Source organism: Mytilus edulis, chromosome 1 (genome assembly GCF_963676685.1).
Source record: "Mytilus edulis chromosome 1, xbMytEdul2.2, whole genome shotgun sequence".
NCBI classification, from domain to species: domain Eukaryota; kingdom Metazoa; phylum Mollusca; class Bivalvia; order Mytilida; family Mytilidae; genus Mytilus; species Mytilus edulis.
In genome coordinates, this window is record NC_092344.1 from 83,380,998 (window position 1) to 83,397,751 (window position 16,754).

Consider the following 16,754-nt stretch of genomic DNA (forward strand, 5'->3'; position numbering starts at 1 on the left):
AAATTGCGTGATTTTGTATCACAAATGTATTATTGACTGAAGCACGTCATTATTTTCCCTCTGTGAGCCTCTGACAGTCTGATAGCTTTTGACTACGTCACATAGAAACCGGTGTTATGATGACGTTTTTGAGGTTCCAATTGGGGATAAAAACGTCGTATATACCCCGGCAGTTTCCTGAATATATACTGACATCTCTGTGTTGTTATCCAATCACAAACCTCGACACATTTGTAATCCGTAATATAAGATCTTCTACATCTAATATTTTCAAAGGATATCAAAAGATCCACTCAAATATAAACAGTCGGTATTTAGTTTGTCGATGTCCCGTTTATTATTAGAGGAATGTTTATATTCTTATAACGATATAAACATATATTACGGATTACAAATGTGTCGAGGTTTGTGATTGGATAACAACACAGAGATGTCAGTATATATTCAGGAAACTGCCGGGGTATATACGACGTTTTTATCCCCAATTGGAACCTCAAAAACGTCATCCTAACATCGGTTTCTATGTGACGTAGTCAAAAGCTATCAGACTGTCAGAGGCTCACAGAGGGAAAATAATGACGTGCTTCAGTCAATAATACATTTGTGATACAAAATCACGCAATTTACACTTTTAATACTTAAATTTGATGTTAAAAGTGTTATTATAAATTATTACATACATGATCAAATTCTGTTCACAGCAAATTAGAAAATCCTTCACGTATGCCGAACATATCAGGTTGGGGTTTTTCATATGTGTTGTGAACAAATACCTGCACTGGAAAATAACATTAAGTAAGGGGTAATCCGTAATATATGTGTAATTCAGGTCTCAGAAAGGGTATATACTGTGACATTCCCGGCTTAGGGCTTATATCCCCTTCGCCTTCGGCTCAGGGGATATAAACTCTAAGCCGGGAATGTCACAGTATATACCCTGTCTGAGACCTGAATAACATATAATATGTATGCTAACATTAGTTCATACATGTATACGTGTGTATAAGTATAACCAGAGTAATTTTTTTTATAAAAGAAAAATGAAAGATAACAAAAGATTCAAACTCAAGTCGAAAACAAACTGACAATGCCATGACAAAACACGAAAAATTACGAAAGACAAATAGTATACAAAACACAAAAAAAAACCAAAAGACTGAGCCACACCAAAAATTGGGATGATTCCAGTTACTCTGGAAAGGTAAACAAATTCTGCTTCACATGTGGCACCCGTCAGGTTGCTCATGTATTCAGAACAACCCAGGTGATATATGTTCATGTCACATTCGAAGAAAAGTTTCTCATTAATTTATTGATAAGTAAATGAAGAATGTTTTGAATAAATTACCTATTGTAAAGGAAAGTCTCTGTATTTCCTAAAATATAGATTCGATGTGAAAATTAAGAAGTCGGAGTAGATTTTAAAATAACAAAAAATACCTACGAATGATGCCAAGTCACAAATGTGCTTTACAACAAACAAAAAAACAAAAGAAAAAGACAAAAAGGCAGATTTCACTTTCCTGCTCTCATTTTCTTCATTGAAATTTCGTTCAAAATTTATATTCTATATGTATATAGTTTATTTAAGTGCACTGATAACTTTAATTTCCAGAATCTGTTTCTGGAGTAGAAAGTCTTTAGATTTTATACACCAACGGTATCAACTATATATAACGATAGTGTATAAGATCTTAACGAAGGACTTTTATACACCAGGAAAAGGTTTGGGAAAAATATTTAGGAATTAAGAGTTATCAGTGCACTTTAAGTAAGTACCATTATTTTGCCTTTTATGTATTTTTTATTCGTTCTTCACTGATGATTCTTCTGTAGAAGAAACGCCCGTCTGACAGAATTATGCATAGTCCCTGCATACATGTAGTATCGTTAATGACTTTTTATTTAATGTTTGTCTTGGTTAACAAACTGCATGTGATTCCATCCAAATATTTCATTTACCAAAGTTATATGAGAATGAAATGAAGTGTATAATGATTTTATTGAAATTTATTCATTCCCATAATATATTTTGAGTAAAAGGAAAATCTAACTCAAAGCTGAATTTCCTGTATTTAAAGACTCAGAACAAGCTGTATTCTTGCAAAGCAGATACCAACAAGAAAAAACTCACAATATTAATGCAGAAAATATATTCGAACTTACAAGAAACACCTTTAGATAACGAGGAACTTTCCAGATAAACTCGGTGATAAGAATATCTTCCGAAATGAGCCATCCAGTGTCGAGTTCTCTGATTCCATAGATAATGAATTATATGGAAACTGACTGGTTAAAACAAACGAATGACTTCTCTTTCAATAGTTGTTTTATCTGTTAGGTTCATGTTTTGACTCTAGTGATACTCAAATTATTTTGTTCGAATAGTTTTCTATGTTATACTTGGAGTCAATCAGAGAAACTCAGAAAAATATAAAATAAAACGTATGAATAATGACAGTTTTGTAATACGTCACATGCTTGGGAAGGAACAACCTTTCACTAACACGGAACAGAGGTGTGACATCACAACTTTGGTAAATAAACGCATGAAACTGTCACGAAATCAGCTGGAAGTGGCTTGGTCCATTATATCGGTACTAAGCATACACAATAAATAATAAACAAACAAATAACTTGATAAAGTACCGATATGAATGTACTCCGCCGAAGCTTAATGTCAACTAATCAAACAATGTAACATTAATCATTACACCTTACAACGGATTTAGTGTAAGTTCAGACCTTAAAGGCAATGCGAGAAAAGTCATGACGTTGTGTAAAACTTATACTTTGTCTTTTCTTTTTCAGCCATGTCATTAAAAGTTTGAATGTCCATCAAGTTGGAATCTGTCTCCTCTCTTTCGACTGATAGTATCCCCCTTTTTATTATATTTTTCAGTCCCGCGAAATATCATTCCTTTGGTTTAACTAAAAAAGACATTTGCTCAATAAAATAAGGAAAAAAGAAAATAACTGACATAAAGTATTTTAGGAAATACCAGAATTTTTTTTAGGCAATACATATTTATATACAGAAAACATAATCGGATACGTTCTATCGTACAAACAAAACATTTAATTTTCAAAACCATTTTCTTGAAGTTTTTGGTAGCTTCAAACAATAAAAAGCGCTGAAAAGTAAATTGTAATTTTACTTGAAAAACTTTTATTTTTAAAATTCGTTTAACATAGTAATCTGAAATTTGTATTTGATCACCCAATCGGGGCACTTGCAAGAAGAAATTTGATTGGCTGCAATCTGGTGTCGAAGGTATACAAATATGGCGGACGTAATTGGGTTAGGAGCTGAAATGTCTTAATACAAATATACTGTTCATGCTGCAGTGAATGACATCACAACAGGACGCAATATTTAATGTTATAGAAGTAAGAAAGCAAAAAATATAGTTTTCGACATACATCTTCCCAGATCGCCAATAAAACTGTAAACAAATAATTATGATGTCCTGGAAGGCTATTTTGATGTTTACTTTGACGCATTTCCAGGTCCACAAGCCTTCTATCAAAATATGAAAATACCCTCAGCAGACTGCATGATCAGCTGGATTAAGATGACAAGTAGAAAATGTTGAACCAACCAAGGATTTGTACCCTACAAATCCTTGAACCAATTGTTCACCACAATGTCGATGTAATGAACATCTACATTTTATATAAGGTCCATCAACAGACAACACACTTAGACAAAATGCCTGTGTTTTCACCATAAAGATTATGGGTGTTCAGACAAAACTGTACAAATTGAAAATTCCAAAGCCTGGAAGCACCTAGAATTGTCTTTAGTCTTTAGTAAGTGTCCCAAATGACACTGTAAACACTTGTGTACGTTTCCTCTTTTGTAGTTTCTTCACATATGTAATGTTCACTCATGTACTTAATTGAAATGGTGGCTGCTGCTTAAAAAATTTTGACTTAATTTTGATATAGATTTATAGTGTTTTTTGCTGTATAGTGTTTTTGAATCTACCAGACTCCGTTAATTTTCCAGATGGCACAATATCTCATTTCGATTGTCTCTATTAATGTCTTCTTCATCGATTCCTAATAAGGTGTCTAAATCCATGTGTATATTTCCTGTAATAAAGTAAATAGATGTTCTCATCCTCTTTCTAGCCTCCTCATAGTTAGAACAATGTAAAAGGTAGTGTTCTACAGTTTCTGGCTCTCCACAGGAACAGTTTTTGTCTGATGATGGTATAATTTTGGATTTATAATCATTTAGATCACAATAACCTGTTCTCAAACTAGTAGTAATTGAAAACGACCATTTGGATGGTAAATCTTTTGGTATTTTCTGACAAACTTTTTGATGATAGTTGTAATAATTTCTGCCACGTTGACTTGATTCCCATTGGTTCTGCCATTTTCTTAAAACACTTTCTCTTGCTGCACGTTTTATATCCTGCCTGGTTACTTCTGATGGTTCTTCTATTTTTTCAGCTTCTTTAGCTCCTTTTTTGGCCAGTGAATCAGCAATGTCATTTCCTTGGATATCAGCATGACTAGGTGTCCATTCAAAATTTAATGGAATTCCATTCATCTTTAATACTTTCATGTTTTTCTTAATTTCTCTTATGACTTTGATGTAATTCTCTGATTTCCAGTTTAAAGTTAAAATTCCAATTGAGGTCTGACTATCTGAAAAAACTGTAATTGTTTTGTCTGTTTTCTGATATTAAAAAGTGGTCAACAACAAGTTTAATGGTGATCAGTTCTCCGAGTAGTATTGATCCTTTCTTGGATACAGCTTTACTAATTTCAATTTGTGGTTGATTATTTGATGGAAAGATGACAGCACCTGCTCCTACAGGGCCAGGACTACCAAGACAGGACCATCAGTAAATGCTATACATGAATTTGCTGGAAGATGACTTAGTTTTTCCATTATTATGTGTTTTCCAACATTTTTTTGGTCTGTTGATCTTGATTTGGAATTTCCAAGGTTTTTCCAATAATCTGGAGGAGATTTATATCTTTGTAACCCATTAAACTGAAATTCTGCTTCTATACCATTTACATCAACACCTGTACATACCTTCATGTCTTCTGCCTGAAGAATCATTTTTCCCACTGGAGATACATATTTTTCAGGTATGTCAATTGTTTTCCAATCATCCAGGATTTGTAAAGGTGTTGATTTCTATTGCCCCTCTTTTGTCAATTTCATTCAATATATTACAATACAATCACTACCTGAAGGGAGGGGCATCAAAAAAAAATCACCAGACTCTGGTATTTTTTACACCACTTGTGGCAAGAAAATGTTAACAATAAACTCATCATAGATACCAGGACTAAATTTTATATACGCCGACACGTGTTTCGTCTACAAAGGACTCATCAGTGACGCTCGAATCCAAAAAAGTTAAAAAAGCCAAATAAAGTACGAAGTTGAAGAGCATTGAGATCCAAAATTCCTAAGTGTTGCCAAATACAGCTAAGGTAATCTATGCCTGAGGTAGAAAAGCCTTAGCATTTCAAATAATTCATGTAGCTCAAAATATTTTTTTATCTTATTAAAACACAAAATGAATACAACTTCTTTATTTGTATATCATGATATCTATGTGCTGTCAGCCTTTAAATTTTAAAACTCTAAAACTCCCTCAGACAGGAAAACTGACAATCCTTGTCAATTAAGATTAGAGCCAAACAGACTTGCCCTATGTGGGGTTTTAACTCACAACATAAGTGTTGACAGGCTAATGATACAGTAGATGAACTGCTTAAACCACTCAGCCACCAAGGCTTCTTTGTAAGCAGAATATATTGTTAAAATATAGGCAATGTCACCTCATGCATCATTAGTCCTTATAATTATGACATCTTGAAAGACTGCTGACAATTTTTTCTTACAAACTAAAATTTACTGAATGTTTGATCTATTTTATCCAGCAATCTAATCATATATGAAGCTCAGTGTGTAGACTTATGTTATACTATCTGAAAGTGAAGGATCTTGTGATATGTTGGAAAAGAAAATGGAGGATTATGTCATTGTCATCTTGGGCTTTCTTGGCTGTAGTTTTTACTTATTGTTTCGCCTGCTATGACTGATAGGTCAATGATATATATTTATATATACATGTATACATGTCAGTGTTCTCCCCAGGCCGTTTTAGCGTCGCGGTACCACGACGCTATATTTTTTCACCGTGATGCTATAATAATTCCCGCGACGCTATAATTATTCCCGCGACGCTATTATTATTTTGAAGATGCTATTTTACTTGTCCTCAATTTTGAACTTTCATCTATTATCGATTATGATCATAAAATTATATCACCTTTAATTGTAATCCCTTTAAGTCGGACACTAAAGGCAATTAAGAGATTAAATAGCCAGGTGTTAATTGCCCTCAGGGTGATAACTGTTTGGATGCGAATATCCCAAGCTGACACTCGTGACATGACTAATACCACGTGTCTGCAATCACCAATTTCGACATGGAAAAATGCAATCACAAAATCAATTCGAAATCTGTTTTGTATTACGAAATTTCAAAGATTAAAACGTTTTTTTTTTTAAAAGGTCGTTTATTTGTGCAACTCTCCAAAAAATACTTTCTTTCTCTTATGGTAATACGAGAGCGAGAATTTTGGTTTGAGCTAAAATAAGTTTTATACTTCTTTAAAAAGTGATCATAATTGGCTTAAGTTTATGTTTAATGCATTTAATGCATTAAAAGCGTCTTATTTATTCACAATCTCTTGTCAAACAATGTTTATTCTCGGACTCATTTTCAAAATTTTTTCTACGGCCGCCATTGCACATTTTTATGTAATCTACGGATCGGAACCGGACCAGATATGACAAAAATCTGCATTTTCACGATAATGACAACAGAGGGACAGTAGAAAGAAAAAATATACCAATAGAGAAAACTACGCATTAATAGACTATTTGTTAGATAACTTTGTTAAAAATACATATCATTTTGATGTAAAGATAAGAAACAACAGGGACTAATTCATTGAGTGCCATGAAACAATGAATTTCATAAACATGATAAAAAAAAGTTTTTAAATTGATATTTTTTTTGCTACTTTTGCTACTTTATCTTTACTTAATATAATATAAAAAATAGTTAATTTTGTGTAATAGATATTTAGTTTTGTATATATACAGTTTGCACTATGATGAACCATTCATTCATTTGACTTATGTGTTGGGTAACTGAAAGCACATATTTATTTTTATTTGGCACAAGAGGAAAAAAAATAATTCTTTAACTATAAATGAATAAAGAAAACATAAACTGAAACAACTGTTTTTGTTGTTATAGTTTAATTGTGTTCTCAGTTATGAATTGAACAATATAAACTAAAACATATAAAGGAAATAGAGCATCAACGCGACGCGACAAATGACATTAAAAAAAATACAGTTAATTTTTTTTACGCAAAATGTGATGCTATCCAAAATTTCTGGGGAGAACACTGCATGTATGAAGTTACATTTATGGCTTGATATCTCAGTTTGTCAACCACCTTTAGGACCTGTCCACCAGATCATGGTTTAGTGACTGAATTGATAACCAATGTTGGTGTCCATCAAATTGTCTTTGTCTGAATATTATGTCTACACACAAGACTAATTTCTGTGTCAACAGTTTATTGTGGTATGGAACGATTTTAAAGTATTCATGCATTTCTGGCATATACATGTATATATCATTTGTCTGTGACCTCATTTTTGTAGTTCATTGGTCAAAATTATTCAGGTCTTCTTCCAAGATACTATAAGGGGCATGAGGAATAGGTCAACTATATTTGGTGTATGGAATGTTAAAAGGGTTTACCTGACCTTGACCTCATTTTCATGGATCTTGAATCATGATTTAAATCTAATGTGTCTGTACATGTACATGTATGTGAATAACTTCAAACCTTACAAAATAAAAAAAGAATAGGGTTAAGGGTCTGTATACCTTTTTTGAAGAAAAAATCATAGTATTCATGGTACCATAATGTGACTTTCAATAGCAATTTCTTAAAATGATAATTCATATTCAATATTTTATGTTTTCTGTCTTGAAGATTGAAGAACAGGGAAGCTCAAGAAAGAATGGGTCTCCAGGATTTTATGACAGTATTCAGTAATTTAGATCCTTCATGTAAAGGATTTGTCACCTCTCATCAAGTGTTAGAATTTTGTCAATCAATTTACCACAGCAGTATATCAGTTGAGCAAATTGAACATGCAATAACACAGATATGTGGTTCTACATCATCTGGACGAGTCAGTAGACAACAGTTTATAGCTGTTCTTGAAGAAATCGAACGCAGGCGTTCAGTAGAAGAACAAGCTTATTGGGACTTCCAAGCTTTAGACTATAAAGGAACAAACAGAATTTCATTAAAAGATGCCTTGATGATGTTTAGAGAGTTTCATGGAGACAGATTCTCATTGTATACATGGAAAGAGTTTTTGAAATCCCGAGATGATCCTGGTGAACAAGTTTATTTTGATGAGATAAGACTGTGGTTGTGTAATTACCCTTCAGGTGAACCAGCTTCCAAAGATCAGATAACACAAGAAGAAGAGCAACTAATCAAAATACAATCTAACCATCAGAGTGATACAATCAATAAATTAAAGCAGATTCAGGTAAATGTTTTAAAAGATAAGTGTGTCGTATTTACATTTGTAAGTGCATGTGTAAAGCTTCCAAGGAACTATAATTTTTATACTATGACTTATCATTATGCCTTTAACTGCTAAATTGTGAAATACACTCATAACACATTTAAATATCTTATCAGTAACAGTATCTTCAATTTCTTTTACAGCCAATTTCATTGAGTTTGTAGCTAACGGTAATCTTTGGTTAGCTTGCTTGTTAGCTGAACCATGAAGTCATTAGGTCAGGTATTCTACCCTCCTTTTGAAGTAGCCTAATCTAACAGGCAGACAGATTGATTATCTGCTTGAGTAGTCTACTCTTAAAGGAGGGTAGTTTACCTGAACTAACAAAAACTTCACGGTTCAGTTAACAAGCAAGCTAACCAAAGATATTACATTTGGCTTCACGCTCAATGAAATTGGCTGTAAAACACATAGTTCTTCAGATGTTGATATTTTAATAAAATCATCAAACATTTGATTATTTCTGCCACCAAAAACATTTTTGTAAATTCTGATTATTTGATTTCTTAGAAACAAAACCTCAAATTGATTCATGCTAATGATAAATCAGTTTATGAAAATACCACTATAATGGTATAACAGTACTGAGTTGTCAAGTGTTTCAATACAGGAATAAATTACATGTGTATGACACATTTTAAGGATACTACTAGTACTCTAACAACATGAAAACAGAAACTTTTATTGTTTTAAGAGATTAACCCTTTTTTATCAAATGTATAGAACATGTAAATGTATTTAACTGCTCCAGTTTTGGGTACATAATAATGATTGTATGTTTGAAGGATGACAAAGAAGAAATACATGAGTACTTGGATAATGCTCAGTACAATGCACAGAGAAGAAGAAATAAGTAAGTATAACTGCAATTTATAGAAAATCATTCATCATTGTTGCTGAATTGTAGATTAGAATTGTCTGTTATTAGTAAAAAATGTCACAGTAAAACTGAGTTTTCTCCCCTTGATTTTTGAATAGCACCAGGCCTAGGGTTAGCAAGCCTCTTTAGCGGTTGAATTTGAAGCAGTTTATTTTGATGATTTAATTACTTGTATATGATAAAGCTTGACAGTAGATTTTAATTTTGTAGATGGGACAAACAAGGACTTGAAGCAATGTTATTTGATGATGGTTTGGAAGCAGACGATGACACAACATCTACTAAGTCGAAAGATACAATTACCATGAGTGATGTAAATGATGCAATGACGCAGAAATATGATAAACTCAAGTCTAAACTGCTGTGGGAAATGGCTAAAATGTCTGCAGGTATAATAGTATTGTCTGTAGAATAATGTGAGAAAAAACATGATTAGTGTTAGATATGACAAATAGAATTTTGTGAAAAAAATTATGTAAGTCTGCAAATTTTCCATATGTATATGAACAAGCTTTACTTTGTCTTAAACTAATTTTTTGATTAGACATCAATAGTCAGAAGAATATTTTATGCATCTAATTTCGATCTTACAAAATTTTCAGACTTTTTTGCTTTAAGACCAGACTTTTATATATAATTTTAGCAATGGAAAGTGACAGACATGAGATTTTCCAGCAGCTATGTCGTGAAGAGAAGCAGTACAGTAGAGAAGGTAGTTTACAGGATAGAATAGGTGGATTATCTGGTTCTCGTCTGGACCTTATAGCCACATTGACAGGTTTGATGGGTGAAGTCAGGTCTCATGACTTAAAGAGAAAAGAGCAGACAGAGAAAAAACGTGAAACACTCCGACAAGAAGGCATGAAAGAACAGGACATTGATAAAGCCATACAGACAGAATACCAGGGAGTTATAAGTGGTAAGATTAAAAAAAAGGCTCTTCAAATATTATCATTAGTTTTGGTGGATTGTTGGCATTTTTACCGCATCTCCTTAATAAATCTTAAGATGGAAATAAATAATATTATAAAGCTATGATTAATGAAATGTAAAAAAAGTCATGGGAACAGAACACCAGAGAGTCATGACCAGTATTTTAAAAGATGTAAATATAGATATGTCAAGAAGGTTAGGGTTAGGGTTATTTTTGTCTCAAATTCATAACATTTAAGGAGTTGATTATTTTAGTTTTATAAAACAACAATTACTACATTCATGTCTTATGGTCAGTGCAAGAAAAATGTTTCTTTTAATTGTCAGGAGATACAACATGTGGAGCTAGCTTAATTAACTTGATAGAAAGATTTAAGCTTGAGAAGGAAGAAACAATGATGGCAGTTAAATCTAGAGCCAGTATGTCTTCTGTTGCTTTAGAGAATGAATATTATAGGTTACTACGGCAACACTTGTTACTGACAGATGAATGGGGTTTCCCAGCCTTGGCCATGGCAGTAGGGTTAGCAGAGAGGCCACAACAATACAGATCAACCAAGTAAGAAAAATGTAATGCATGATATTGGATAATAAAGTAATTATAGTACACATATTTATTTGTCAGTTTTCTTTTAGGTAAATTCATTACATACTAGGTGATCAAGTTCTAATCACCATGAGTAGTTTCAAGATGCAAGAATATGTTTTTTTTCATAAATCTGAAGGTACATATTTAACAAACAAAAGTCATGTATATATATCAATCTTTCATGTATTTGCTAAAAAAAAATTAGAAATACTTTGGTAAGATTGATACCCCTGCTGGCTGCAGAATAATATGCATTGCTGCCTGTCTTAATGATAGAAGAAAATAGATTTTAGTAGACATACTCAGCTCTGTAGTGCACTATGATGTAAATTTGAATTCTTTATTTTAGATGGAACGATTGGGACAGGAATAGAAGTGAACAACTCTCACAGATTCAGTTGGAGGACAGGAAGGGGAGAAAACTCCAGCACACAACTGCTGATTTAGTCGACAGCAACAAGTTAGATGATTTGGGTTTGACAGATTTAAAGCAGCATCTTATCAAGGAAATTGTACAGAAACATTTCTATGAAAGAGAGGTATAAACAATTCCTTAAAGCTTTTTATCATTTAAGCACTTTCTTTGTGTTTTTGTTTCATTTTAGTTAAATGGATTACAATACATGATTGACTTGTGTCTTTACAGATCCCTGATACTATCATCAATACAGCACAATAAATGTGAAACAATAGACATAACAAAATCTGTAATAACTCAAATACTACTAGTAATACTCCATGACAACATGAACATAAATGACACACACAATTTAAGTACATGGATTGGAGTATTTAAACCAAATGCTACTAAATTTTGCTGATGTATAAAGAGTTAATGAGATGACACAGTGAACTTAACATTTCAAACTGTTCATAACGCTTTTGTTATTTATTTATTTATTTATGTGTATATCAGGCAGCAGTCTTGAGCCAAAACAAATTTATCAAGTTCCATAAATCTTATAGTGAAAAATTAAGAGAAAAGAACTTGCTTTTGGTTTTTATTGTTATTTGTTCTTTGTATATACCCAGTTTATTAGCTCACCTGGCCCGAAGGGCCAAGTGAGCTTTTCTCATCACTTGGCGTCCGGCGTCCGTCGTCGTCGTCCGTCGTCGTCCTGCGTCCGGCGTTAACTTTTACAAAAATCTTCTCCTCTGAAACTACTAGGCCAAATTAAACCAAACTTGGCCACAATCATCATTGGGGTATCTAGTTTAAAAATTGTGTCCGGTGACCCCGCCAACTAACCAAGATGGCCGCCATGGCTATAAATAGAACATAGTGGTAAAATGCAGTTTTTGGCTTATAACTCAAAAACCAAAGCATTTAGGGAAAATCTGACATGGGGTAATATTGATAATCAGGTTAAGATCTATCTGCCCTGAAATTTTCAGATGAATCTGACATTCCGTTATTAGGTTGCTGCCCCTGAATTGGTAATTTTAAGGAAATTTTGTTGTTTTTGGTTATTATCTTGAATATTATTTTAGATAGAGATAAACTGTAAAAAGCAATAATGTTCAGCAAAGTAAGATCTACAAATAAGTCAACATGACCAAAATGATCAGTTGACCACTTTAGGAGTTATTGCCCTTTATAGTCAATTTTTAACCATTTTTCGTAAATCTTAGTAATCTTTTAGAAAAATCTTCTCCTCTGAAACTGCTGGGCCAAATTATTTGAAACTTGGCCACAATCATCATTGGGGTATCTAGTTTAAAAATTGTGTCCGGTGACCCCGCCAACTAACCAAGATGGCCGCCATGGCTATAAATAGAACATAGTGGTAAAATGCAGTTTTTGGCTTATAACTCAAAAACCAAAGCATTTAGGGAAAATCTGACATGGGGTAATATTGATAATCAGGTTAAGATCTATCTGCCCTGAAATTTTCAGATGAATCTGACATTCCGTTATTAGGTTGCTGCCCCTGAATTGGTAATTTTAAGGAAATTTTGTTGTTTTTGGTTATTATCTTGAATATTATTTTAGATAGAGATAAACTGTAAAAAGCAATAATGTTCAGCAAAGTAAGATCTACAAATAAGTCAACATGACCAAAATGATCAGTTGACCACTTTAGGAGTTATTGCCCTTTATAGTCAATTTTTAACCATTTTTCGTAAATCTTAGTAATCTTTTAGAAAAATCTTCTCCTCTGAAACTGCTGGGCCAAATTATTTGAAACTTGGCCACAATCATCATTGGGGTATCTAGTTTAAAAATTGTGTCCGGTGACCCCGCCAACTAACCAAGATGACCGCCATGGCTATAAATAGAACATAGGGGTAAAATGCAGTTTTTGGCTTATAACTCAAAAACCAAAGCATTTAGAGCAAATCTGACGTGGGTAAAATTGTTAATCAGGTGAAGATCTATCTGCCCTGAAATTTTCAGATGAATTGGACAACCTGTTTTTGGGTTGCGGCCCCTGAATTGGTAATTTTAAGGAAATTTTGCTGTTTTTGGTTATTATATTGAATATTATTATAGATATAGGTAAACTGTAAACAGCAATAATGTTCAGCAAGGTCAGATTTACAAATAAGTCAACATGACCAAAATGGTCAGTTGACCTCTTTAGGAGTTATTGCCCTTTAAAGTTAATTTTTAACCATTTTTCGTAAATTTTATATATCTTTTACTAAAATCTTCTTCTCTGAAACTGCTGTGCCAAATTGATCCAAACTTGGCCACAATCATCTTTGGGGTTTCTTGTTTAAAAAATGTGTCTGGTGACCTGGCCATCAAACCAAGATGGCCGCCACGGCTAAAAATAGAACATAGGGGTAAAATGCAGTTTTTGGCTTATAACTCAAAAACCAAATAATTTAGAGAAAATCTGACATGAAGTAAAATTGTTAATCAGGTCAAGATCTATCTGCCCTGAAATTTTCAGATGAATTGGACAACCTGTTTTTGGGTTGCGGCCCCTGAATTGGTAATTTTAAGGAAATTTTGCTGTTTTTGGTTATTATATTGAATATTATTATAGATATAGGTAAACTGTAAACAGCAATAATGTTCAGCAAAGTAAGATCTACAAATAAGTCAACATGAACAAAATGGTCAATTGACCCCTGTAGGAGTAATTGACCTTTGTAGTCAATTTTCAATCTGCTTCCTTTGTTTAATATTCACATAGACCAAGGTGAGCGACACAGGCTCTTTAGAGCCTCTAGTTTTTGTAGGCAATGATAAACATGTTACAAGGTAGAGAGAGTGAACAACAAAAGAAGAAAGCTCATCAAATGAGTAGTCAGGAGAGAAAGAAGAGACTTAAAGTTCTGAGAAATCAGCAGATCAGTTGGTCTCAGTCCAACTCGGATGACACTCAACATTTACACCAAATCCTTACTGAAGGTAGGTTAAAAAAACCAAAATTTGCTTCAAAACTCGATTTTTCCTCATCTGTAGTTGATTTATTATATTTGTTGGATTCCAATTTTCATGGATTCAGGGAAACAACAAATTTAAATGTTCAATGAATTACAATTATTTTAAAGGAATGTATGCCCACTTTGCCAAAACCATGAAATTAAATATCACAAATATGCAAGTTTTCATTAAACCATGAAAATTGGTACCGACAAAAAAAAGAAATCCACAGTTAGATGGAAATTTGGTAGAGCTGGAACTATCAATTTTAACATTTGCAATTTGACAAATTGAATGAAGATTCATATGTCTTGTATACAAATAATTATACCTTATAGGTCTAGGTGAAATCAAAATACTAAAGAGAGAATTGTAATCATGCTGGCTTGACATTTCAGTAATATTTTTCCTTGAATATATTTTTTAGCTGTAGCACTTTACTGTGAAGTAAGGAGAGAAGAACTTCTTCCAACTGCTAGCATTGTAACAGATAATGTGGTAGCAGAATGTGTTCTGGCTGACCTTATACAAAGACAGGAAGTAGAATATGAAGCAAGTTTAGACCAATTTGTTTCAAAACAGGTTAGCATTATACATTTTTGTATTAATTTATATGGTTATTTTCCAATTTATGCCTCAACAGTTTGTCATTTATCAATTGCTTTCAGCTATACTTATATTATATGCATTGTCTATAGTTGACCTGTTAATAATGATTGAGATTAATGTCTTTTATGGATTTTGAGTGAGGAGAGAGCTTTATTTCTGTATTAATTTATTTTGATTTAACAAAATTGTATTTTATAAATTCATAACCTGCTGAATCATTTTTAAGTCAAATGTACATGAAAAAGCAAGAATAAAATGTGATATATCAACTTTTGTCTTCCATAGGTTAAATCTGATGTGGTATTCCTGATAAAGAAAGAAAACAAGATGCGTATTAAAGAACATTTTGATAATATATCTTTTGTTGCCCTTGGAACCATTGAGATTTCTGCAGAGGACAAAGATTATGTAGATGCTTTAGATGTTAAGTATGATACCCTCCGTAAAAACATTCTCAGGATGGGACTAGAATATAAGATGGGCACAGAATGGAAACAGTAAGTTTATTATAGATTCTTTCTATACTGAACTTCTTATACCATTCCTGTTGAAACAATTCTTTCTTTTTTTTTTTAAAGAAATTGGAATATATTCCTAAGTTTGAATATGGTTGTATTAGTTTAAAACAATTGTAATTTTTATTCTTGTAATCTTATTGATAATTTTTTATTTATAAATAAGTATTTAGACTTTAAACTAAAGTTTTAGTATATATTGAAAGACTTTTTGTCTGTTTTAAAATCACCAATCAATGAATCAATATTAGACCATTCAAAATATATTTTACTCTTATTACCCCACCAACAAAAAGGGAAAGAGAAGGTTTAAAGTTGCATAATAATCAATTATTCAAATCAATAGAGAAAATAATCTTCTAATCTTTCTATTATTAGCTGTTCTTTGAAAAATTCTATTTAACAAGATATTTAATATATTTTGTTCTTGTAAGTTAAAGATTAAGTTGTTTTAAAAAAGTGCTTTGAGTTTGAACCACTTAAATTTCAAGATGGCAATTGATTTATTTGTCTTAATTTAAAGCCCAATGGTCAGTAGTAAAGACATATTGGAATGATTTGCACAATTTTATTGTTTTGAGAGAAGAATGAGATTTAGTTATTAATCAACATTATGAGAATTTATACATAGTTTCATATATTTTATTGATTACTCTACACATTATCATATTTCTCATGGAAAGTGGAATTCAAAAGTGATATGAAAAATAGATATTTGGATAAAAGAAGATGTGGTATGAGCGCCAATGAGCCAACTCTCCATCTAAGTCAAAACTTGTAATAATAAACCATTATTAGTCAAAGTATGGTCTTCAACATGGAGCCTTGACTCACACCAAACAAGAAGTTATAAGGGCCCAAAAAAATGACTAATGTAAAACCATTCAAACCAGAAAACCAACTTTATCTTACTTTACTCCAGATATTAAAACTGCATTCCTACTTTTAGACTTAATGAAAAGGAAAGAAAAAAGTATAGTAAAGAAAAGGAAAAGGAAGAAAGAAAACTGAGAGGATTGGGACAGTTGCAGGATATGGAAAGTCTCATTGGACCCAAATCAAAGGTATTTTCTCATACTGTATAAATTGTAGGTTTAATCACAGTTTATTCATAAAATTTGTTTTGGTTAAACTATTATGATTGCGATCACTTATAGATATAGACTTTTTAATTA

The 16,754-nt window shown here is 32.3% G+C and overlaps 2 protein-coding genes across 4 annotated transcripts in view; one reads left to right on the forward strand and one right to left on the reverse strand.

Moving 5' to 3' along the window:
- The first annotated feature begins 3,148 nt into the window (after nt 1–3,148).
- LOC139492623 (trichohyalin-like) overlaps nt 3,149–16,754 on the forward strand; it is an 81,752-nt gene continuing 68,146 nt past the window's right edge. For all 3 annotated transcript variants that reach the window (XM_071280776.1, XM_071280782.1, XM_071280789.1), the window contains exons 1-11: nt 3,149–3,390; nt 8,065–8,635; nt 9,460–9,527; nt 9,765–9,943; nt 10,198–10,473; nt 10,815–11,046; nt 11,426–11,615; nt 14,269–14,440; nt 14,883–15,037; nt 15,350–15,561; nt 16,529–16,643. In XM_071280776.1, the coding sequence (XP_071136877.1) occupies nt 8,093–8,635; nt 9,460–9,527; nt 9,765–9,943; nt 10,198–10,473; nt 10,815–11,046; nt 11,426–11,615; nt 14,269–14,440; nt 14,883–15,037; nt 15,350–15,561; nt 16,529–16,643 (2,142 nt within the window). In that variant the 5' untranslated portion in view covers nt 3,149–3,390; nt 8,065–8,092. The remainder of the gene's footprint in view (nt 3,391–8,064; nt 8,636–9,459; nt 9,528–9,764; nt 9,944–10,197; nt 10,474–10,814; nt 11,047–11,425; nt 11,616–14,268; nt 14,441–14,882; nt 15,038–15,349; nt 15,562–16,528; nt 16,644–16,754) is intronic.
- On the reverse strand, nt 4,001–4,564 carry LOC139487392 (uncharacterized). Its single transcript, XM_071272190.1, has one exon. The coding sequence runs from the start codon at nt 4,562–4,564 to the stop codon at nt 4,001–4,003; it is 564 nt and encodes a 187-aa protein (XP_071128291.1).